Source organism: Asterias amurensis, chromosome 7, assembly GCF_032118995.1.
Source record: "Asterias amurensis chromosome 7, ASM3211899v1".
Taxonomy (NCBI): Eukaryota; Metazoa; Echinodermata; class Asteroidea; order Forcipulatida; family Asteriidae; genus Asterias; species Asterias amurensis.
The window spans coordinates 23091428-23116915 of NC_092654.1; the positions used below are offsets into that span (position 1 = coordinate 23091428).

The 25488-nt window shown below is 39.4% G+C and overlaps 3 protein-coding genes across 5 annotated transcripts in view; 2 read left to right on the forward strand and 1 right to left on the reverse strand.

Moving 5' to 3' along the window:
• LOC139939360 (uncharacterized) overlaps nucleotides 1-3676 on the forward strand; it is a 64307-nt gene extending 60631 nt beyond the window's left edge. For all 3 annotated transcript variants that reach the window (XM_071935171.1, XM_071935172.1, XM_071935173.1), the window contains one exon: nucleotides 515-3676. In XM_071935171.1, the coding sequence (XP_071791272.1) occupies nucleotides 515-602 (88 nt within the window). In that variant the 3' untranslated portion in view covers nucleotides 603-3676. The remainder of the gene's footprint in view (nucleotides 1-514) is intronic.
• Nucleotides 3677-5148: 1472 nt separating this feature from the next.
• The window catches only part of LOC139940068 (achaete-scute homolog 1-like), a 42242-nt gene continuing 21902 nt past the window's right edge, over nucleotides 5149-25488 (forward strand). The window contains exon 1 of the mRNA XM_071936301.1: nucleotides 5149-5331. The gene's annotated coding sequence lies outside the window, so the exon portion shown is untranslated. The remainder of the gene's footprint in view (nucleotides 5332-25488) is intronic.
• LOC139939865 (uncharacterized) lies at nucleotides 5999-24407 on the reverse strand. The gene is made up of 2 exons (XM_071936017.1): nucleotides 23523-24407; nucleotides 5999-8108 (listed from the first exon to the last, which is right to left on the reverse strand). The coding sequence occupies exons 1-2, from the start codon at nucleotides 24084-24086 to the stop codon at nucleotides 8058-8060; spliced, it is 615 nt and encodes a 204-aa protein (XP_071792118.1). The 5' UTR covers nucleotides 24087-24407; the 3' UTR covers nucleotides 5999-8057.

The following is a 25488-nucleotide window of genomic DNA, read 5'->3' on the forward strand; positions in this document are numbered from 1 at the left end:
AGACAAATGAGACAACTGCTATTAATGTCAAACTAACCTAAATAATAAGGCAACTGTAGCTATCTATAAAAAAATTATTGTATCTTTTATTTCACATTTATTTCACATTTTGTATGACAAATATTCCAGGTTAGGTGCAGTGTATTAATTTTGCTGATAATTTTTACCATTTTGGGTTATGTGTCTGAGAAATATTTTTGCTGATTTATTATTTAAAAATTTCCGGCAATTTTTAAAAGTGTGTTCTTGGTGAATTTTGGTGATGAGGACAAGTTCTTGAAGTAGCTTTGTGCATTCCCATTTCCCTTATCAAAGTAAATGTAGCACTCTGGTAAACCCATGTATGGTATTTAAGCAACGCAACCCATAAATCTAGCCACCGCAAACCCCCCCCCCCCCCTCCCTTGACACTTTTGTGCCCGTCACCCTTGATGTTCCCCTCACATAATAAATGGTCTAACCTCAGTCGTACAATACTAAACAACCATTCGGGATATTCCATTCTTCTTGACAGGGAGCGAAAGGAGGATTTGGACATCGAGGAGATTATGTTGAAGAAGGGTCTACTGACAGCGAGGAGTGATGTCCCAATACATGTGTGAATGCACACCCTTTCACTCTACTCAGATGGAACACCCCTTGTGCAGAATGGATTAGATCAGCCAGCTGTAGGCAACCCACTTTCTACATCAGTAGTGAATCAATGTTTTATATAAAAAAATCAAAATGACAGTTTATGGAGAACAGTACTTACTTGAAATTAAGTGAAATGAGTTCAAAGGTCAGTAAATATTTGATGGATGACCTTTTCATATAAAATTGGTTAATGGTTGGTTGTTGTTGATACTTGAAGCATCACTTGTTCCCCCAAATGGGGTCTAGGGATACCCCCAATGGGAAGAATGATCCCCATCAGGGTAGTAATGTACCTCGATGGGGGTAGTATAATGGTAATGGGTGTATCAAACTGGATTCGAGTATACAGCACTTAATCAGATCGGTGTTCAGGGTAAAAACAAATTATAAACTGGAACCCCCTTGATACAAAAATGGAATAGCCGATCAATAAACAGACTTTATTTTATACTTGTGAAAAAAAAACTTTTTTGTGAGCTATGGATGTTTCATATTACAAAAGCAATGGAATTTTTATTGGTAGGAAGGCAGTAAAAATGTAGCATTAGCAAAAAAGACAAATGTAGTAAGAAACTGTCATTTAAAAATGTAATGACATTTTAACAAAGGCAATAAAACAAATTTTGTGGCATGAGGACCTAACTTCATAAATCTAAAGAGTAAAACAATACTTTAAATAAAAGGTACATGTTTAGTTTATTTAAGGGATCCAGTCCCACATTTTTAGTAATCGTATGCATTTTGGCTTGTAACTTGGGCCTATACTTTCACAGAGTTGCTTAGCAAACATTAGCAGGAAACCAGTTGCAAACGGTACACGTTACATGGTGTTATAGCTGGTACCTTTATTCTGGTAAACACAATTGTTTTGTGCTGAGCTACTTCTTGTGCTTAACCAGCTCTGTGGAATTGGGCCTTGTTTGTTGTAAGTATAAATCTTGTTTGTTCATAGCAAGAATGTATTACTTTTACAAGGAGTCCCATTATGTTCAGCTATATGTTTGTTTCATATAATATGCATTTCCATTTGTATTTTTTAAGATACATCGCTCATCTGTTTCAAATTATTTATGGTTCAAAGGTACTTCAATTGTACCAAGGTGACTTTTCCATAGTCATTTTGTCTCTTAACTGTTGATGCTTTTTTATATTTGTTCCTTGGTCAAAATATTGGCCAGTTTTCTCCATATTTACAGTACTTACATTTGTTTTGACCAAAACTTTTTTTAATATACTGCATTATTCTTTGAATACATGTCACATCCTTGAGGCTCCTTGTTAAAAACAAGATTAATAGTATTTTATCAGAAAGCTATGATTCAAAGACAAACATGGTGCCATAGTTATTGCATGTACATTTATATCCGAGTTGTAGTCCAGTCAAGGGAGTAGAGTCCTAGTTCAAGCCCTCGTGTTGCTTGGGTTAACCATAGCACCCACTAGTATTGCCAAGGGTTAACATTTTGGTCACTGGTGGGGCGTTTTGTCATTCATGGAGGAGATGGTCTTCTTCCAGGGGTCATTTGCATTTATGGCTTCCCATAGCTTTATGGGCTTTGACGTTGCAATAGAAAGGTCTATGGTTCACATTCTTGCAAAGTGGCAACCAAATTGTGACGTCATGTCATCGGCACTAATGTCTTTTGTTTCTTGTTTGTGGTAAACTACTGACGCTGGTTAGAATATTGAGGCAATACCAGTATGCTTTTAAGTTTGAGTTACCCCTACAGGTGATTTGTTGGTTAGTTTTGCTAATTGGTAGTGTTGAGTTGCTCAATGGAGAAAAGTCGTGTTTTGTATGCTAGTGACGTAGGGAAAATCTGACACCATGACATTGGCTGGAGGAGGATGATTCAACAGAGGGCGCTATCAGAGGAAGTTTGTACATTTCGCCTTATGGGGACGGAATCTCCTTCCACAACGGCATAAATTCGGTGGTGTTCCTTCTAGTGTGATTGAAATGTAGATATGGGCAAAGTGTTTTTGAATTAGGAAGTGGGTTCTTCTCACACCATGATGTTTAGTGAGTTGTAAATGAATTCCTTTAATTGAAACGGCATTCCAAGGACAAACAATCTTATGGTGCAAGTAAATGAATAAAGTTGTGCCTGTTAATTACTCATATGCAATTGTATTCCTATATGCAAGTTGTAGGCGAATTGTTGTGTGCAACTGTTTGGTTGTTCTCAGCTTCGAATTGATAAATTGTACTATAGAGGGCGTCCTTACGCATGTACGGAAGTTTTTTAGGGGCTTTTCCCTAAACCTCGACACAGGGAAAGTCCGCATTTGTTTTCGTTGCAATCCAACGGGAATAATGTTTGTGTAGAATCTGTTTTCAAATATACCATAGATTTAATATTTGGAGTTTAGTCTGTAAACGTTTCTATTATTTTCCTGCAGAGTAAAGTAATTTGCTGTTTAGTGGTGGGGTGTGCAAAATATTTTGTTGCGTGTTTACGCATATTTTTCGAAGCTGCAAGTGTGTGTTAAAAATGGCGGGAATGTGGACCACCGTCAGACACATTTCAGGTTATTTCAAAACAAAACTTCATTTTGTTGGCGAAATTGTGCTTGAGTTTGTTATCGAAGCTTTTATTCAGTGTGGTGATTATAAATTCGCTATATTAAAAAAAAAATCATTAAAAAATAAATTCCAGAAACTTTGTTCCCAGTTTCAAACAGTACTTTGAATCGGCTTAGAGTAAGTAACTACTGTAGAATGGATACTCTTAAATTAATGAGATATTATTTAACGTGTTGTAAGATGCAAACAAATATCAGTTTTTACTACTAAAGATATTTTCTGCTCGTTATTTATTGTATAAAATAAGCAATTGTTAATTCTTTCAGCAGGCCTGTGGGGTGAAGAAATTTTAGAAACAATAATTAATGCATGTTACTGGTGTTGACATGTTTTATTAAAATTGCATTTTGAGATGGCATTGCTTTAAGGTAATATTGTATAGTAAACCCATTTCCATTCGACTGATTTAAACACTAAATTAGTCGGAACTATTAATCCATCTGTCATTTTTTTGTACAAAAGTATTCAATAAAATAATATTTGAATACAAATTATAAAAATTGCAGATATTTTGGTCTTTCGTTTGTGTTTTTATTTAGCTCTTTGTGTTAGGGATCCATTTCAAAAAGGTTTGCTGAAACACAAGTTTGGATATCACAAACCACGGCACAATTTCATAGAGCTGCGTTATCATAATAAGTTGCTAAGCACAACAAAGGTATGCCTACTAGAATAAGGTTATCAGCCAAAATACAATTAAGCAACAGAGTAGGCTTGTGGACAAGTCGTTAAATCGGCCCCACGCGGTAAGATAGTCGAGTTGTAGCGGTGCTCTCGCGAGATCACTGCTCTCGCGCGAACTGCTGGCTCCCCGATTTCTACAACTCGACTATCTTACCGCGTGGGGCCGATTTAACGACTTGTCCACAAGTCTAGCAACAGAGCTGCTCAGGCTGAAAATATATTGCTTACAAATTCTGCCTAGCCCAGATGAGCAGGGTACTAGTTGTAGAAGCTACATGTAAAATTGTATTTTAGCTGTTAACCTTTTCCTAGACTTGTGGACAAGTCATTAAATTGGCCCCACGCGCTGAGATAGTGCTCTCGCGAGATCGCTGCTCTGAACTGATGGCTCCCCGATTTCGACTCCGGTCGAAATCGCGGAGCCAGCAGTTCGCGCGAGTGCAGTTATCTCGCGAGAGCACTATCTCAGCGCGTGGGGCCGATTTAACGACTTGTCCACAAGTCTAACCTTTTCCTTGTAAGCATAATGTTGTTGGTCTCGGCAAGTTCATGTGCTAAAGCAGCGCTATGAGATATGGCCCAGTTTTACTCGCCAAAAGGTTAGGCCTACCAGCCAAACTACCGTATTAATCGGTTTATTCTTGCTTAAAAAGTGACATTATCTGCGTAAGTGTCTATTATGGAATTTGGCTTAGGAATTAGGAAGCATGGATAGAAATGTTTAACTTAAATTTCTATCCATAATTTTCATTTGGGTGGGAATGTTTGAAGCTTTTATCTTAATCATGCCAAAAACAAAAGGAGTTGGCAGGGGAGTTTAAAAAATGTAACACGAGGGTCTCAAAGAAAAAACTTGCTATTCAAACTTCGTGTGCTGCCTTCTAAGCAAAAGCAGACGATATCAGATTTGGCGGCAAAGACATTCCAACAGTTGCAAAGAAAGGGCTGAATCTCTACGCTTTGATTGGTCAGCTATTTTTAGATCATACTACCGTTACAAAGGATCACTGTTATACACATGTTGGAAGAGTGACAGCTGAGAAATGCAGCGTCGGAATGTTGTCAGAAATCTTGCCTTTCATGTGAAGTACATTGTCGAGTATCATTGAAGAAATCTTATTCAGAACACAAAAAACCACGAAAGGTGTGCTTGTGGTTTGATGACAACAATTGGAATTTAAGATGGACCATTCGACAACAACCATGCATACGCTTCTTGTCGCTTTGCCTGCGATGAATTCCACCGTCCTAACCGAACATGTGTCGATTTAAAAGAAAACATAAAGAGAACCGAAAACGTGGATATAAACCCCATCAAAACCATGGAAATTAGCAGTTTGCGATCATTGCAAGAATTAGCACCAAAGTCATGAGATAGCATAGAAAGTCTTCAGACAACCAGAGCTAGTGAAGAAACATTGTAGGTGAGTTCTCGATATCTACTACTGTTATACAGTGAGTAATGTTTTTGAAGAATTAAAAATGGCCACCGACACAGTTGTGTCCTTTTAGTTGCAAGATGATGAAAGCCCTCAATTTGACCTGAATGTAGATCTAGTGACCTTTTTGAGTTAATGTTGTGTTACAATGTTTGTAAATTGTTTACTTTTTAAAGGGGGGCGTTAAATAGTAGACTTTCTTGAAAGGGTATCACAACAGCGTTTTAGGAAAATGGAAGGAACAATTTTAAGACCTCGCCACCAATTTCAGGTAAAGAAAAAAGTTCAGTGGTGTTGGAGTTAATTAAGGGCGGATAAATTGGTGGTGAAGTGCGGAAAATTATCCAAATGGAAATTAGCTAATTGCACGCGTAAAAAAAAATCCCTAAAATAGACTTTGTTGTTGTCTTTTGCTGCCATTGCTGCTTTTGTTTTTAGTCAGTTTATACTGCTGATGTAGCCCTACTTGCTAAATAATAACAAACATTGAACACACAAAATAACCACAAACTACAAACCAATATATTATTGTTTTCGTATTAATATAATATCAGAGACCATGTATTGCACATCCCACATTTTGTAATTTTTATATGCATTTTGTTTTATATACAAATATAAACATCCATTAAGGTCTTAGTTTTGACGTTAATTTAAAATAAGAAAATTTACAACTTAACCAACAAGAACAAGATTTTATTAACTTTGACGGGTGTACTTCAATATTATTTTGTGTGTGTGAGTTTCATCATGCATTAAAAGGCAACACAACTTAATCACAATAGGCCCTACACATGTTTAAAAAAAAAACAATAATGTTTACAATTTAGTTATTTAGATTATGTCCACGCATGGATAAATCATTTCTCAATCTGATAAACGTTTTTCAGATATTAAAATGCTTTTGAATCTCTTTCTGTAAAACCACATTCCTTTGAAGGAAATTATTTCTCAAATGTTATTCATTATCAACAGCTACAGTGCTTCTTACCAAGTAAGTTTTTATGGTCAGTAATTTTTTGAGTAATTTCTAAAAGTATACCCATGCGTAGTTTTAAAGACACTGGACACTTGGTAATTGTCAAAGACCAGTCTTCTCACTTGGTGTATCTCAACATATTCATAAATAAACAAACCTATGAAAATTTGAGCTCAATTGGTGGTCAAAGTTGCGAGATAATAATGAAGAAAAAACACCCTTGTCACACGAAGTTGTGTGTTTTCGAGACCTCAAAATCTAATTCTGAGGTCTCGAAATCGTGGAAAATTACTTCTTTCTCGAAACTACGTTACTTCAGAGGGAGCCGTTTCTCACAATGTTTTACATTATCAACAGCTCCCCATTACTCGTTACCAAGTAAGGTTTTATGCTAATAATTATTTTGAGAAATTACCAATAGTGTCCACTGCCTTTAACAACTGCAATCATCTAAATGAACATTATGCATACGTTCCCTTTAAAATCTGGGGCATGTCCATTGTTTAAAAACATCGTAAAACTTATAAGAAAGTGAAAATTTTGAAGAAAAGAGAACTTGATCACGTAAACAAATTAAATACAATGACAAAACTACCCACCGACAAATTGGACAGTTTTTCTGACCCAACTTCGTAGACTTGAGCACAACAATTATCATGTTAAGCAAAAAACAAACTTAATTTCGTATGATTAAAAATGCAAAACCAGTAAAAATTATACGATAAACACCAATATTTGACAAATTTATGTACATCAGAAGTAATGTGTAAGGTTTTTGTTATCTTGTAAACTGGACGTCATAATGGAATGCTGTCCAACGAAGATTCTGTCCCCATAATATGGGAAATTAAAAGGGCTAAAGGAGAATGGTTCAATAGAGGGCGCTATCAGAATAAGTTTTGTACACTGTTCGCCGTGTGGGGATAGAATATCAACCCAGAATGTGTTCGAGCGGTACAGTCGGTCTTCAAAGAGATCAACCGTGAAACGTTGACCACGATGTGATTTTGACGAGAAGGCAGATTCTTTCACAACATAAAACCTAATTTTGAAGTGGTGTATATATTTTTGAAATAAAGTTGAGTATTGGACGAGTGTATTGACCATTTGACAAATGAGCACCAGAGCCAGGACTTCCTATATGCATGATTTGTACACAACCCAATTGAAGAAGAAAACAAATCTTAATATTACACTTTGTTTATATTGCACTGTCATTCTTTAATCAACTTTTGATAAGAAAAATGGCCAACAACAAGGTAACTTGACCTGCTGGCTAGTCACTGTTTAAAGTTAAGGACAACCCCAGTGGTTTTAGTGTACAATCTCTGTGTCTACATTTGGTGTTATTCTCAACGATCTCAGCACATCACGAATCCAGACCCCGAAGTTTTCCATCCATGGAGTAGTGCAGACGTCAAAGAAACTCTGGTGGAAGTTTGAATAGCAATCACTTGGACATTACTGGACATTAATTGGTTCTTCATGCCAGTGACGTCGTCTCAAGTTGAAATTCGACATAGTTACTGGTCCGGGAGGATTGCTCTCTGATCCAGAAGTTGACTCTTTCTTTGTGTTGTACCGGTTCATTATTTGAAAGTCCATCGCGGGATAACTTCAAACCTTCTTCTGACTGTCTCACTTTAATGTTTCTGCAAAGGATTTCACTCCATCCACGACAACCGAAATGAGTTCAACATCAGTCCTAATCAGATCCACATCCTTTCCTTTTTCAGTAGTAGTACCCTGGATGGTTTTCCGTGGGATAATCGTAGCCATTGCACTGTAAAGAGAAGGAGAAAGAAAGGGAGAATTCCTTTTAGAAAAGTGACAATATTTCAGAATGCCCTGGGTGTTGGAAAGGTTAGTCATCGAGTTTTCCACCTGCCAGTGGTGTAACCCTGGCGTCTTCAGATCCAGAGGGGGTGGGGGGGGGGGTATCTTCGTGAAAGCATAGAGATGCTGACACAAATATTGATGATCATTGGAAAAATTTGATAAAAGGGAAGTATGTATTCAGTTGAAATGTTATTGTAGAAGAATTGTGATTTATGCCCTATTCTTGTGGTTGACTTAGAAAAGCATGGATGAAGGACCCCCTCCTCCACGCTACATGGATGTAGAAAATAAAGATGGTATTTGTAATGAAGATCTTAAATGACCAACCTTAAAGTGTTGTTTCTATTTTGAGTGAAGCTGTGCGATCTAACGAAATATAGTAAAATTGAATATCAAAATACGACCGTCTTCGCGGGCTCTTCGCTTGCAACCTTTGCACTAAAAACATAACAATTTATGACAATTAAAACGGTTTAGAATTGATCATGTTACTGTTTGAATAAAAGACTGATCTCTTCGAAACCTCTGCGCCAAAACATAATTTTCATGAGTTTTAGTCAAGACTTTCACCTCCAAGAGCGACTGACACAACCACGGAGGATCTATCGTTCTCCCTCCTTGGACTGACTCGAGTCCCAACGATACAAGTTCGGCATTCTTGATGCAATTATAACACCACTCCACCGTGCCTGCGTGATTAGCTTTCACGAGCGAGTCAGTCCTGTCAACCGGAAGCTATAGAAATATTGCCGGAAGTTGGGCAAGATGTAGCAGCGGAAGTTGATGGCACAGCGTGAGTGTCTATGCACCTGCATGGGCCCCGGCTGCACGGGCCCCGGCAGCCCCGGCAGCATCGGGCAAGGACTGACTGCCAGAGTCCGGAATAGCTCTGCTTGCTTTTTTTACAATCGCCTCTTACCTCTTGAGAGGCGAACGAGACCCTTGGAGGGGAAAACTTGAGATTTTAAAATCTTTGTGGCAAGTTAAGCTACACCGAGTTGAAGGATTTGTTTGAAGGCCTTACCAATTGTATATAGAAGTATTGCGTCATGATATTGAAATGTCTATTTATAATGTTGTGTGCCTTTATTGGTTTTCTGTTTCGATAACTGTGGACGGCGTGGGGCATGTGCGTTCTAAAGTGGGTGTACATAAGAACAGAGGCTCGGCTTAGAAATTTAGGCATTCGGCCTGAAATTCTTTCATTTTTCTATAACTGAACTACAGGCTGAAAACCAAACCTGTTTAGTGTTTTCAGAGAGTATGGTATATTCACTATATGATTTGTATTTAAGAAATGTGAAAATATCATAATACCATTTGTTTTTAATGCGTTAAGTTTGAGCTAAAACAGGCCTGAGTTCCGCAGTTATCTTTTCTAGTCTCTTTAGCATCTGCTTATTTCGTTTCAGATAATACGGTAACTCATGAAGATTTATATTTAAGGAATGTGACAATATGATAACAAATTATCTGATGTGTGGATGTGGAGAAGGTTTTCCAATCTTTCCAGTCCCTTTAAGCAACTGACCTTTATCATTCTACAGAAGTCGTCATCATTACCATTTTTAATGAAACTTATGTGACTTTCTGACAGACACAATAATTCTCTTCATTCACGAACTACGGTAAATCTACTCTTTTTTAAAGCAAAGTATAATCAGGGCCAAGCCTGAGATCGATAGAGTGCCTCTAGCAGCTAGCTTTAGATACGCGAGGCTCTTCTCGTTCGGATACACCCAGGCTCCAAAAATCACCTGCAGAAGTTCCGCCGTCAATATAACCTCAGTGTTGCGGTATTATTCCTTCGGAATCAAATGCATTTTCCTTTCCCCCCTATTCTCCCCACGTCGCAGCTTCCCTTTTCATGGGGTTTCCTCTAGAAAATATTGCGAGGGGAAATCACGGAGAGTTATTAATTCCAGCGTGGTCGTTGGAGCCGAGGGGATCGGGAGAAAATCACCTGCTTACCCGGTCTCTGCCGGTAACTTCACCTGCCTCGATCATCCGCTTTCAGATTTAATATACATCATCAAAATAGTATTGCTATTCATTAGTATATGTTATCCTGTAATGATTATGCCACTTAGAGTGAAGAACCTTGGACTCCGACAATTACTTTTTTGCACGAGTTTTTTTTTTCTCTCTCTCGCTCTTGTCTTTTTTCCTCTGTCTGTGTTTGGATTTACAATTTAGTTAAGTTGAGTGGGATTAATAAGGAGGTATTTTGGGTAAACAAATCTTATATTTGGTGACTGTAATTGAAGAGTTTCTTAATTTGATTAGCCGCATTGCAGCTGAGTGGTGATCTATGGTCAGGGTGCGGTGTTGGGAATGTGTGAGCAATGTAGATTATTTATTTATTTATTTAATTGGGTATTTAATTATATATTTTACATCATATATGGAGTTGTGGTAGGCCTATCTTCTTATAATTTCAACAATTTTTGATCAGATAATAAAATAATGAGAAGAACACCGATCACAGTGAACACTGTATTGCAAATACCTAATGAAAGATAGTAAACAACAAACCATAATACAATTTTTCGATGCAATTCAAAGTGGTATAACCATCGATCTGACGAAGAAGAAACAGTATTAATCACAAGATTCTCTTTGGCAATGTGACAACACTCGTAGCGTTAATTTACACCCGAGTTTTTGGAGTGTTTATAGACTGGATGGAGGCCGATTCCTAAAGGGGCGTGGTCTTTTCCCAGGCGTTGGCTCCAGGTTTGGTTCCTATTTCGGAGCAGTGTACACTTTGCACAGTGGTTCCGTCATCAAACGAAGCCCGGAGACAGAGCCTAGGCTGAGGTTTGGAAAAACAACCAACAGGAATTGTAAAAATGTCAACATGTTCATGTGACAACCGAAAAACAATCTCATTTTTGACAGGGTTTTTGAAGTCGTAATTTGTTTAATGTGTTATATAATTAGGCTGAAAACCTGCAGGGGACCTAGCTTGTAAGAAAATAAACTGACTTTGGTGAAATAATAACAACGAGCTTCTATTTAAAATAATAAAATTATTGAAGTCAACAGTTGTGTGCGTCAAATTTGGTTTTCTCTCTCCGTGGATCCGATTTGTGAGTCTAAATTACCGACATGTCACATCAACTAGACTTAGATCTGACCGAAAAGCATTAACGTTTGCCTATGGATAGGATAATAGCCCATGGAACAAGCGAATACATTGTAACAATTCAACCCCAAAGACTGAAGGCTAGGAATTGTTTAAAAAATACCGCCCGAAGACGACGGGCTTTTCATCGGTAAGGTTTTTGACCCTAAGCGAGTGAATTAAGCCCGGGCCTCTCGCCAAGATCTTCCCGTTGTCTGCTTGACGGTGCGACGAGGCTCGATGGCTCGGGGTCCCGTCACTTGAGTTTACCCCCGTCCGTAAAATGGTCCACTTTGATTAATTGGTGTGCCGCGTTTCGCGGTCTCGGAACCGGTAAAGATGCTGACGATATATGGAGAGGTTTGGACAATACTGCACGTATAAAATTTGCATTCTGCAATAAAAACAAATCATTTGGACTAAAATGACGCCGAAACCGTGGACTTGGTCAGTGAAAAATCGTTAAATAGAAGGGAACAACATGAAGCTTGGGAGTAGGAATGCGTTCTTCGAGGTACAATGGTTTGCTTTGTTTTTTAAGTTTGGAACTCCTCCTCTGTCGAAATCTTCTAATTGAAACATGGTAATCTTTGCTGTTTTCAATCCGTAAGGAAATTGAGTTAACATGCATGGGACTAAACTGCTTTTAAAATGAAGAAAATCTATCATTTTGAACATCCTTCTTCTATGTTTTTCAGAAGGATTCGCAAAAATGTCCTGTTTCGTCATCACTTATGTGATACAAGCCACTTTGTTGCAACATGTAGGCATTAGTCAACCTCCCCCCACACATGACGTCAACGTATTGTAATTTTGACGCACGCCGTCAACGGCAGAAATGTGTTTTGCTACATAGTTTTTCAACCCTGGGGTTGGTTCCTAATTTTTTTATCAGATAATTACGAACAATTTAGACGTGTCGAAGTATCAAAAATGCAATTAAATGATAAACAAACACATTATAACCAAGTTTTAAAGCAATGCCTGTAAACAAATCACTTAGTTAGCCTTTTCAAACAATTTCTTGAGGGCATTCCTAGCAAGATTCTTCACTGAAGTGGGTCTCTGTACCTTTTGCTTATTTTAATTTTGACATAAAAAGTAAAACCAACTTGTAAAGGTTTTAAAAAGTCGTACTCCCATTTATTCTCTTCTAAGCATAGTTTAACTATAAAAATTCGTCCGAACAAATTGTTGCATTTCTTCAGTAATTAACTCCCCATAGTCTGATAATTATTGCAAGTGACTAGCGTGATGTGTTGCACACACCCTGTCCGCGTTATAGTTTCCCCACAACGCATGTGCACAATTCGCCGCACGCGTGGCAAGCTTACCAGATAAAAGAAAAGATATATATCAAATCTCTAGAAACCCGTTTTCATCTCATTCACGCTTGATTGAACTTCAATTATTCCACCGGCTGAAGTACAAGTTTGTATTATCACTCTGTTTTTAATGCCCTGGCCGTGATTTATGAGGGTTATTTTGGCGCACTAAATGGTACTTATTGTGCTCTTTTTGCAGGTGGAATGGGCGCTTCACTGCACCGTCAAAAACTCGCCTGCGCAATAAACAGCTACTTTCAAACCCTGGGCTTGTCTTTTATGCCTCTCAACCAGGGGTAGGGTAACTATCTGTCAAATAATACCAAACTACGAGCCTCGATTAATCACATCTTTCCCCCCTCTCCATTCTGATGAACAATTTCATGTCGAATGACGGACGCCCTTGCTGGAAAGTTCAAAGAACCCGCTTTCTTAGGGTTGGGGCGCGTGGCGGCTTAAGGCCGGCATATCTTTTAATAGTTCCGCCCCATGCCAAACGGGACTTTAGCGTTCCATGTGAAGATGGAGCTGATAATTCAGTTGTACAATACTTGCACTTGTTGTACCGGTTAAATTATAAATACAAGACATGGCTTTTATATTCCTTCCGATCCAGCACAGACACAGAATAAAAAAAGGGGGCAAACAAAAATAAGATTTTGAAGATAAAAACAAATTCACGACGTTGTGCCGCCACACTGACTTGTGCCGCTTTTACTGTTTCCCCCATTCTCTTTATCCACTTCTTTACCCCGATCAGTTTATAAAAAAACCCAGCTATAATTGATGCCTTTTGTGTCGTTAACAAATCAGTATTTTGGCTTCACAAAAGACTTCATTAATTTATAGAATAGAAATGTTGATGCGACCGCAGTCCCTTCACTAAAGTGCACGCGTTGACACGAGTCCAAATGATAGTAATGGAATATAGAAAGAGTGTCCAATATCCCTGTCAGCAGAACATGTCTCATGTCATTAGAACATTCAACATAACATGATTTGATAGTTCAGGCATATTTATTTCCATTTCAAGTTGACTGGACCAGAACATTCAAAATGACTAAGGATTTGACAGCTCGTACGCATAATAATGATAACATTTTTAAGTTGACTAGTCCTGCAGAAGGTAGTGTGCAGAAGGAAAGAAAACAGAAACACACAATGTCACTTGAGGCTGGGGCTATTTTAAAGCAATTGGACACTTTCGGAACAGAAAAACATTTAAAAGTTCACAGATTTACAAATAACTTACAGGGTTTACAGAAGGTAATAGTGAAAGACTTCTCTTGAAATATTATTCCATGAAATGCTTTACTTTTTGAGAAAACATTAAAACAATATCAATTCTCGATATCGAAATTTACGGATTTATTTTAAACACATGTCATGACACGGCGAAACGTGCGGAAACAAGGGTGGGTTTTCCCGTTATTTTCTCCCGACTCCGATGACTGATTGAGCCTAAATTTTCACAGGTTTGTCATTTTATATATAAGTTTTTATACACGAAGTGTGGGCCTTGGACAATACTGTTTACCGAAAGTGTCCAATGGCTTTAACAAGACAAACATTAATGTTCATTGGCTCTGCCTTGTCTCGCTATATGAGTCTAGAATTGCCTTAATTTTCGTCTTCTATTTCTTAGGGGTGGTGGTAAAACACAGTGGCGTAACTAGAAGGGGCAGGCGCCCAGAACCCTGGTTATTCCCTCCCCATCTCCAAGGGATCAAAACAATGCAGAAATAAATGTGGAAATACAGTGAAAATGTATGGTTATTCCACATGTAACACATTACGAAGATGTAGCCTATACATTTTGACATCTTCATTATTTTTCTTTTCAAAACAAGTTTTCGATAACTCCAACAACATTTGTACGTGGTTTTTATTACATCTGAAATCAATCCATAACCCCCAGGCCTGCTGATAGCTGTCCCGATTTGGGATCTTGTCAACTTTAGGACACCAAATCACACTTGTCCATAATGGAAGAGACCCTAAACCCTTTACTTTGACATTGTTGTCTCCCAAGTACAAGCAGTCCCCTTAAAGGGAGGCATGCGGCCGATCGACTGGACAAGCATACCGCCCACGGCGTCTCTTCCACGGCCGAGTTTCTCATTCATGACTCGCTGGGGTAGTTTAGTCGTCCGTGGTTCAACTGTCTCAGTGATCTTATCAACGCAAGATTGATGATTATTTTTTTTCGGCTGCTCGCGAAATGACCCTGTTAAACAGAGTTATGAATATATCATTGCTTTAATTCTGCTTTGTTAAAAGGACCAAAGACACCCGCTTTCGGTTTTCTGTTGTTTATTTTAATGTACATGGGTTTTTGTGTTTTCGAGTTGGTGTCTTTTTGTAATTTTGTTTAATCAGGGCGAGAAAAAAACGGCGTCAACTGGTTTTTGGATGATCGCCGCTCATCTATGAAATTTTTCTTTATTACGTTTTTTCCATTTTAATTGAACATTCTTATGAAAAAAAAATCATTGCAATTCAAAACAAAGAACCAGTTTGAGCCAATGAATGGCCACTGACAAAACAGTTTTTTCGGCGAAGTCCACTTTGAAAGGAAAAGAATAGATGAATGGTCACAATTGTTTTAAACGATACTTCACACCCACAAACGATCATTTCAAGTAGATTGACTTGGCAGCAAGCTGGTGGTGGGTCATACCCTAAACTTGACAGCAAGTTGTGTTTGGGGTCATTTTCTGTGCCAAAGGAAAACTTCATAAAAAAGCAGCAAAGTTAGGTTTTGAAAGCGCCTAGTATCCAGATTTAAAAACAATGATTTTGTGGATCTTTATTCTGCTGTTTATGATCTTATAACCATTGGGAATTCAAACTGAATGTAACCAATTGCTGTTGTTGTTGTTGTTACTGCTGCTGATGTTGTTGTTGTTGTTGTTGTTGTTGTTGTTTTTGTGTTTGTTTTGTTTTGTTTGTGTTTGTGTTTTTTTTCTCAATTTGTTTACTCTGTCTCTTTAAAACGGACTCAATTTCAGACTCTTGATAATTCTGAGCGTAAACATAATACTCTACTGTCTCAGTTATAGGCACAAAGCAAGTTTTATTTACCTCATGATGTTAGAATAGAAAGTTTAAACACCCAACTCTCTAAAGTGCACTGATCAAGTGGTACCACAGAAGACTTAAACTTAGGCCTACTAAAAAAAAACTGCAAAGAGCAATAGATCTTCCATTTTGCGTAATGTTCCAACGAGCCTTTATTGAGTCCCCAGACAATGATTACCCACAACACACACCACACAAAAGGAAGAAAAAAATCACCCGCACAATAAATGTCATTTTGACTCAGTTCCTTGATTCATCACAATTTGAGGCTCCCTCTACATCTTTGGAGAAACCGGGCCATTTTGCTACATGGAAACAAGAACAAAAGACAGTTTTAAGTACACAGCGTTGCCCGGCCTTTGAAACAGAACAAAAGCCTAGAATAGCCTCTGAGAACATCAAGAGATTTGACTTATTTGATATGACAGGTGAATCGAGTAGAACTTCAAAAGGCACACTGCAACTTGCCATGAGCCAAGTAAGTTAAACCACTTAAGGATTTTTTATTAGGAACAGTGGTAACAACGGATTGTACCCCAGGGTCTTGTTGAAACCATTTTTTGACGGTGGTTAAACACTTGCCATTCTCTCCCCCGTCCATTTATAATGTAGAATATTTAGTGTAACTATTTTAGGTTTTCTTACACAACAGTTTGGACACGTGTTGCACTTGATTCTGTCACCAATTAGAATGACCACTTCAAGCTATCTGAACCTTTTCACCCTAAATTTGTTAACCAGAAGATCAACTCACCACGGCACTACAATAAATAAATAAACACCAAAATGCCATCATGGAAATTGTATAGTTTTATACAATTTTGTGGTTTTGTGGGACCTCTAAAATGAAAGACACAATTTTCTTTTTATAAAGTTTTATTATGAATACACATTTTGGGTAAATGTTCCTTTCAAATCCGTGTTGGCCAGAACGAGGCTGAAAGTACTCTAGACTGGTTTCTGTGACGAACTGCATTATGTCAACATTATATTAAAGGAAGAAGGGTCCCCTATACAAATATCGCTGCAATAATGTGCCAATGGAAGCACCACCGAATATCGCCTGCGATGTTGACTCACATCGTAACCCAAGAGATAGAATTACATGACTCTTATATACAGGAAAAATCAATTGCACTAAGTCATCTTGGAACGGAGTCTTTGTAGACCAACACAAAAAAAACTAGTTGTACTGATAACTGGGACGCAAATGTTATTGTTAAATGGGCTCGTGCCGAATCAGTAAGTGACAAAACGGATCTATTGTGAAGTTTACAGATTTGTTAGAACTGAATGGTTGTGCCACCCGTGCAAACCGTCGCTGTGACCGCGGCCGATCCGTCGTCTATAAACAACCGCCTTCCACCACGTTACACCGTGATATTATTCAAAGACTCACAAACCCAGTTTCCCTAGCTCAAAAAAAACCCCACACAGCCTCAAAAACCATTAGGAATATTAATTTCAAACGGATCCGATTAGCGGCTGCAGTTTCCCCCGATTTTTGTCTGCTTGTTGAGGGGAAGTTTTTGCCCCAAACTGCCATTGACTTGTGACTCGATCATCGATCGCTTTCTGGTGGCCCCCGTGTGCCGGGCATCTCCTGCACCTGTACCGTTCAATAGAGCTCTTGGACCGGCGTATTGTCACCAATATTGAGACAACCACGGGGGATTGTTTAAACTGCAAAGTGCGTTTTGAAGCGATGGTTGGTGCTTGATGGGCGAACCACGGTACATGTTTGTGTTACAATATCATAATTACACATCGGTGGTCCGACTGTAGGAGGCATGAATCTAGATCACAGTATGTATGCATATATACACGGTCCACATAGCGCATCAAAATTTCTCTCTCTTTCTCTCGATCGAGGAAAAAAGGAGAAAAGAAAATTGAGTGGGGCTGATGCAGGCAATTAAAACAAACTAATCTGGCGTGCTTTTTAAAAGGCACAAAGTGTAAACTACAATTTCAGTTTTTAGTTGTCATGAAATAATCATTTTTACACCATTTTTAGACGATGGATGTACGCAGAAGTCACTGTCCACAGATATAGTTAGCAAGATGTGTTCTGCTAAATGAAGCTATGTCATAAAAAGTTGGTTTAGTTTGTTCGGGGTTTACATTAAACGGAGCTTTTATTTTAAGAACAAAAAGGCAACCACGCAGCCGAAGACAAAATAAAAAACGTTTGCCCGCGTAGGGCGCCACCCACAATTTCTTGCCATCCGAGCAAATTAATTTTGTCAGATCGTTCCGAAAGGCTGCTAATTATACCTCATTTCAATTCATTACCGCGAATCATCAGAGTGTCTTTTTCTGGGCCATAGTTTGCCGTCGCTCGCTTGAGCAGCCTACCCTGAAATACACACAAGAAAGACGGTGTCAAGCCGGGTGAGCAAAGCCGGCTGGTTCGGACTCTGTATACACTCGTATAGCGGGCTCATTGCTTTTAACCTATTTAACAAAAACAAGCTACATTAACTTCTTCACGCCGAAGCAGCCAAGGCTGAAGTAAAGTGTGTTTGCTTTTTTATTAATATTGCACACACAGGGGGCGAACATTGTCAACAAAGTAAAGACTCGTCTGATTTTGTATTTTGTATTTTTATTTCGGCAAAGGAAAAGGAACCGACACGAGTGGGCACTTGAGTTAAATATGATGGGTTTGAGGTTTTTTTTAATATGATGATTGGTTCTCAGTTTTTTGATTGGATAATTGTTTTGATGTCTGATGTCGGGACTCCGTTGTCAACGATTATGGCGGAATGACACAGGCACCCCCCAAAAATAACTCATTCGTCTGGCTCCACGGACGTCGATTATACAGATGTAATTTCTCATGAAACTCTGGGTTTTATGGGGAAAGTTAAGATGTACTATTGTTAACTACTGAAAATGTTCCACTTTTGTTAGAGCATGGTTGCTAAAGGTTTAGTGGAAACCAAAAGGGTGACTGTTCGATGTTTTAACACCCATGCTTCGATAACCCTTAGTGACTTCACGCTATGAGAATAGATACAGTTGGGGTTAGGGTTGGGGTTGGTGTTAGGGTTAGGGTTAGGGTTAGGGTTAGGGTTAGGGTTAGGGTTAGTGTTAGGGTTAGGGTTAGGGTTAGGGTTAGGGTTAGGGTTAGGGGTTAGGGTTAGGGTTAGGGGTTAGGGGTTAGGGTTAGGGTTAGGGTTAGGGGATATGGTCAGGGTTTATTAGGGTAGAGTTGTGAAAATACAATAGGGTGTTGGCACTGTGTGTCACAACAACATAATAGAGTGCGATACTACTTGTAAATAATATTAATTTATGTGATGAAAACAGATGGATATTTGGGTGTTTATGGATTTCGCTCCAAATCTTGAATAAGCATGGGGGTCATAGTGTATAGTAAACTACGGTTCTGGGAGAGTACCCACTATCAGCTTGTTTGTGTGTGTGGGGGGGGGGGGGGGCAGAGCTTCATTCCGGGGAGGAGTTTCCCTTTTAGCTTACTCACGCCGAGACACAGTCTCAGATTCATCCTTCAAGAAGTTACAGACCCTTAAAGTAATTCATCAACACTTGTTGAGCTAAATCCTTTCCCATAAAGCCCCCAACAGTCGTAACGCATGGTATCTCTTTACAGTTTTATTTATTAATACTAAGTAGGTCACTGGGGTTAACAAATTGTGTAGAAATGAGTCGTTAACATTTTATCGCGAGTGTTCAGTTGTTTGTTTTCCATGTATTTCTGTCTTTACGACATCTGTTTAGAAAAGCGAATAGAAATACGTTGTTCACGTCCCCTGTTTTCCCAGATATCGTTCAGACTGCGCCTATAATGTTTAGAAATTAAAACAGCTGCTAGAACCCATGAAAAGTAGGTTTATGATTAGTAAAAAGGCTCAATAAAATACATACATCGAATTTAAAACAATTGTCAACTTTCACACAGCGCACGCACAAGTGATCTTCGGTTGACCGTGTCGTGGCCGCTCAGCGATACCGTCCACGAGGCTCAGTAAACGGTGCCTACCGCCCAACTAAATGGCCCATGACAGTCTGCATGTGAGAAACATCTGACATTTTCAATTTTTCTGTCAGCGGAAACTGGTTGGCGCCAAGCGTTTGGGCGGGGGAAATTGGGGTGGGTTGCCTGGCCACACTCCCCTTCTCAGCTACAGGACCAGTGAACCAAATCATAGGGCCCAAATACAAACACCTCTGATTAACGATACCGTAAGCGAAGTTCTCAAAGTTGCATAGGATCAAATAATCAACTCTCACGGTGTTCCCAAAAGTTCTCGCAAAACGCCCTAAACATTTACCAGCCTTCAAATCAAATGGCTTACATGTGCCCAAACTGTAACATTCACACTGAAAGACGTGCAATTACTGAGAAAGCAATAATACTTTCAAAAGCATGTGTACTTCGTTTTTGTAGATGGGGGTTTGCAGAGCCTTTTGCCGTTTGTAAAACAATATCAATAATTCCAAAGTATTTCTTTGTTTTTTAGGATGGGACCTCAGCACTCGGACATTGTTCAGAAGTGTAACTTAGTATAGTATTTATGAACGGTCAAGTTTTCACTGTCTTTAAAGTATACAAGTAGTTGTATCACAACTGTCATAACTACTGTTGTCGGAGAATTCCTCTTTGGTAAAGACCCCAGAAAAGCTGCCCATCAGGAAATGTCGATTTTAAAGGTCACTTTTCATATATCGATACTTTTCCTAAAGTAAACGACCTTCCCCTTGTCATAGATATTGTCCATGAATTCCAAAGTGTTGGTTCGCTATATGAGGACAATCTTCGGGTTGTTTTCATTGGATCTGCTATGGCAGTTTATACAACAATTGACAAGGCTGATAAAAGACTACACGTGCACTTCCACAAAAGAGCGCAGTTACAAAAATGTGAAAAAATCTGAAGGGGTGTTTTGAGATAGCGAGAGAATATTGAGGGGGAAAAACTCACGCGAGTTCCCCCCATTGACACAGGCTTTCCAGTAATTGAAATAAATCTCAATGCAAAATTATTCACGACTGCGCATATTTTTCGTACCACGCGGTGCGACGGCACACCATATGAATAGCATGTGAGTTCCCTACAAAGCTATTATTATTCGGCTGAATCAACAAGCAGTATGAAGTTCTACCAGACAGGTCCGTGTTCGTCCCGCTCGTCTGGAGCTGGGCCGATCATAAAAAGTTCTAGATGGGTTACTTTGGTTGGGTGTGAGACGGCCTCATGTTTCTGGTTGCCCAACAGGGTTGTGCCGACGGACGGTCCGAGGGAGCCCGGTTTAGGCTCCGTTCACTGACCGCGCCCCGGCTTCGCTCTGCCGAATTCGGGGCCCGTTTCAAGGGAGCCGCGTTTTGAAAGAAACACGTCTCTTCATTATTGAGCAGGGATCACAATAATGAGATGAAGTCATCATGTTCTTTCCAAGACTATTATAATGGGAATGTGGTTTTGGAGACGGTTAGTCACGTGTTTGCCAGATTGTTCTACCCATTGTTCAAGTTAAACTGAATAATGGTGAACATTTCTAGTGCACCATGTCTGTCAAGGACGACACTCCTGGGGTGGGTTTCACAAAGAGTTAGGACTAGTCTTATCTCGAGTTAGGACCAGTTACTCGTCCCAACTTAGGACTATCCATGCAATTTGTATATCTCCTAGGACTAGTCCTAAGTTAGGACTAGTCCTAACTCTTTGTGAAATCGACCCCTGGTGCGAAAACAAGAACTCTGCTATATACATAGTTACCAAAGACAACCAAAGGTTGAGGCTATATAATTTCCAGGTTTTGAGATGTGTTTTAAATGTACGAAAGATTATTAAAGAGCTTTCCGCTCATCGAAGTTGTAGAACTCTGCACCTAGTCCGTAATCCGAAACTGTTAAGACAGTTATCTGTTCATACAAAAATACCTTGCAACAAAACCCAATAAATAAATTGACTAACTGTTAGCAAAGGTTTGAAACTATGTACGATGAAATGTGTAACATCCGAATGGTTAACCGATGCAACTCACACCCTTACTCTATGCTCACACTGAACATCCTGGATTTAGAATCCCCTTTAACTTGATTAAATTGTGAAGAGCCACTTATCAGGATAAACCAATATAATTAACAAGTTAAATTACAACGACACTTCCCATCACTCACTGTGATCTGCTTGCTGTTTACACATCTCTGCACAAACATTGCCGGTTTAGTTTTCATGTTTTAACAATGCTCCTTTATATGTATAATTATACTGTCTTGTCTGTCAATCAGATTGGATTAATTCCTTGGAGTTTGCCCTAAACCAACGACTCTTATCATCCGAACAAAACAAACTTGAAGACCCTCTTGAATAAACGATGATGCCGTGGCGCACGGAGTCTGAGCTTTTCTCCCGTCAGGAAGCACCCCTACGTATGGCTTGATTCTTGGGGGCTCTCTGAGCCACGCGACAGGCGCGATGCGAGGAGCGAGAAACGGTAGCCGTGCCACGCGTCGCAGTGTATCGCCAAACAAAACCAGGAGCTGAAATCAGTGTTGCTGTGAAGAAAAGCCCGCCGGTTGACGTAAACGAACTGTCTAAATTGATTCTTTGGTTTGGTAAGGGTGGGTGGTGGCGTTGAATATGATGCTCAGTGGTCCACGATTCTTGTCTTTGATCATTTTTTGGGTGGTCAGTGTTTCTTACAGACATCGACGTCTATGAATATTAAGACATTCGGTTGGACTTATTTGTCAATGTAGCTATATAAGGAGCCAAGTAGAATGAAACTGCAGTTCTTGTCTTTCGTATGATGAGTCTTATTCGTGTACTATGAAAGGCAATTGTATATTTAGGATTTTAGGCATTGCATGGTGAGGTATCAATATATTGAATTGAATTGAATTGAATTAAATATATATATTTGGTTTGCGATAACACCATGAGTGTATCTACTTGCCAGGTAGAGTTTGTTCTTTAGAGAACTGTCTTTCTTTATTCTTCTACCGCGGTGTAGATTTATCAGATGTTCGGAAGACTTCTCAGTTCTGAAAAGAACTGTCCTGCCTGTAAACTACCCAGGCGGAAGGTATAGAAAATTGGCTGGGACTAGTTCTATAATTGAATATTATTTTAACCAAATAAACTGAGCCAATCAATCAATCAATCAATCATTTAATCGATCAATCAACCACTCAATCAATCAATCATGATTTACTTTTTTTATACCAAAGTTAGCTCAACCACAGACCATTTTAATCAGCTGCAAAGTGTGGAATTAAGACCTAAACTTATGCAAACAGCCGTCGGAATATGCAACATGGTTTTCAACCCGATAATGTCCGGCTGTACACGCGCGACGTTATAGACCTTTACCACGGTGAAGCCATCTTGAATTTCTGCCATTGATATCAATGTTACCAAACCGAGGCTGGAAGAACAAAATAGTTTGGTTCCTATTTTCAACATGATTATTAGCATTCGTTGGTGTTATCCGATACGAGGAACATGACCAAGATGGAGGCAGCATAATAAAGGTCTAATGTACCCATGGATCAGGAACTATTCAAATCAAATCAATTTGTTTAAACTTATGAGAATGTGCAGTTTGTACTATTTAAGATGGGACTATCTGAATGTATATGAATAATACCAACGTTTTAAAGAAAAATGCCAGTAAAAATGACAACTAAACCACCTTGTCTGCAATGCTGCAAAACATACGACATGATTTATGATTACAAGTTCTTGTAAGAGTAAAACCAACCTAAATGAAATGCGCTTGATGAAACTTTCGCAACTTACAGACACCACCCCAAAATAAGAAGCTAATGAAATAGAAGTTATTTGGCTTACCATTGGTACTTCATACTGTGGCCAATCATAGTGTGGAGGTGCCTGGTGAGCCAGTGCAACATTCATTCCAACATTCTCCATTTCTTCCATTCTAGTCTGTCGATTCGCTGCCTCATTAAGAGTCTCTTGAAGATGCATGATGTAGTTAATGGCCGATCGGAGCGTCTTCACTTTGGATAGTTTCTTATTTCTCGGCTCCGTTGGGATTTTCCTCCTCAGCCTCACGAAGCCGTCATTGACGAGTTGTACACGCCGTCTCTCACGTGCGTTCCGCCTGGCAACCAAATGTGGTTCCTTCTCCTTGTGGTTGCCGGAGGAGGGCCGGTGTTGTTTCTTACCCGTAAACTCCGACGATCCTTTTCCTCCGACCCTTCTTCTTGTCCTGCCACTGCCGGGCTGTGAACCGTTGAGTCCCGATGATGAGTTCGAGGGTTGGCTATCGTCGGAGGTTGGTGAGTCCGGCATGTCATCGCAAGATTCGTCGCTTGAGCAGGAGTCGTCTTCAAGCGATGCCGGCGAGAGGCACACATCGCTCACGTTGCCACTTACATGTGGTAAAGCCATGGTGTTTTAAGAAGAAAAAAAAGTGTCTCGACGTAAAATAAACTTTTCAAACAAACCTAAGTTTCTTTGAATTTACTATAGAATCCTCAATTTGTCTCTGCTGAGGTTGCGGTTCGTCTGCCCGTTATGCAGCTAAAACAACGCTCTAAAACTTCGAGACTACCCGTCCTTCACAGCAAAGTATCGAGTTTATGTAATTTTATTTTGAAAGAGCAAAGGTCTGTTCTCCCCGAAGAACAAATTGACACTGAAGAGATTCCAGTCAAAATGATGTAATATAAAGAGTTAATTTGTGCAAGGATTTGCTGTCCACTCGGTAGCCTTTTCTTGATCGAGGGGAGATTTAAAATTGTTCCAAATTAACGTTCAGCGACATTTCGCATCCATATTTATCGTGTCTGTGTACCGCATGTAAATCGCAGAAACATTGATGTCGTCACAGAGTCGAAGCTTCTGTCAGCCAATCACGGAGAGCGAGTTCACGCCCCTGAGCACTTCGTTAGCCAATAGCGAGAGCCGTCAATCCGTAGACTGGATTCAGTCGGTTTGTGTTTAAAGAAGAGCGTAAAATGGCGCTTGGGAGAGCAGCTACAACCCAATAGCTCGCAGGCAGGGAAATGTCCCGTTTTTTCTCTGGCCACGTTCATATTGCACAAGGCGTTAATAATGCATGCAAACGGTTAACTGTTGTTCACTGCAAGAGAACAAAAATAATATGACAAGGCTTTGCCGTTCGGGGGGCCAATTGTGTCTATCCATAGCCACAAGTCCTCGCATTGTGTAGTCATTGTGTGTGCTAATATGACTTTTATTCATTACTATTAGCGCATAGCGGATTAACAAAGCTTATCTTCTGTGGTGTCTCTATGAATTTTGATCAACTGCCGGCGGGCAAGGTTCAGCTGAAATTACCAGAGAGGACCGTGGACTGCGCGCTTCGTTCAGGGGGGACGACGGAGCTATCCCCGGGTACCACTAGGTGGCGTTTGAATTGTCTGTCTTGTCTGTTCTGCCCAAAACCTTTAAAATGTTCAACTGGTTTTCTATTGTATTACTGGAGGGACGATTGTTCATGTGTGAATTAAATTGGAGCGAAGATGTGTAAACAAAGAAGACAATATTGGTTAGTTTCAAACCTGAAAGCTAGTTAATAAATTAAAGGCAGTGGACACTATTGGTTATTGTCAAAGACTAGCCTTCACAGTTGGTGGGTCTCAACATATGCGTAAAATAATGAACCTGTGAAAATTTGAGCTCAACCAGTCATAGAACTTGCGAGATATGAATGAAAGAAAAAAACATTCTTGTCACACGAAGGTGTGTGCGTTTAGATGGTTGATTTCGAGACCTCAAGTCCTAAATCTGAGGTCCGAAATCAAATTCGTGGAAATTTACTTCTTTC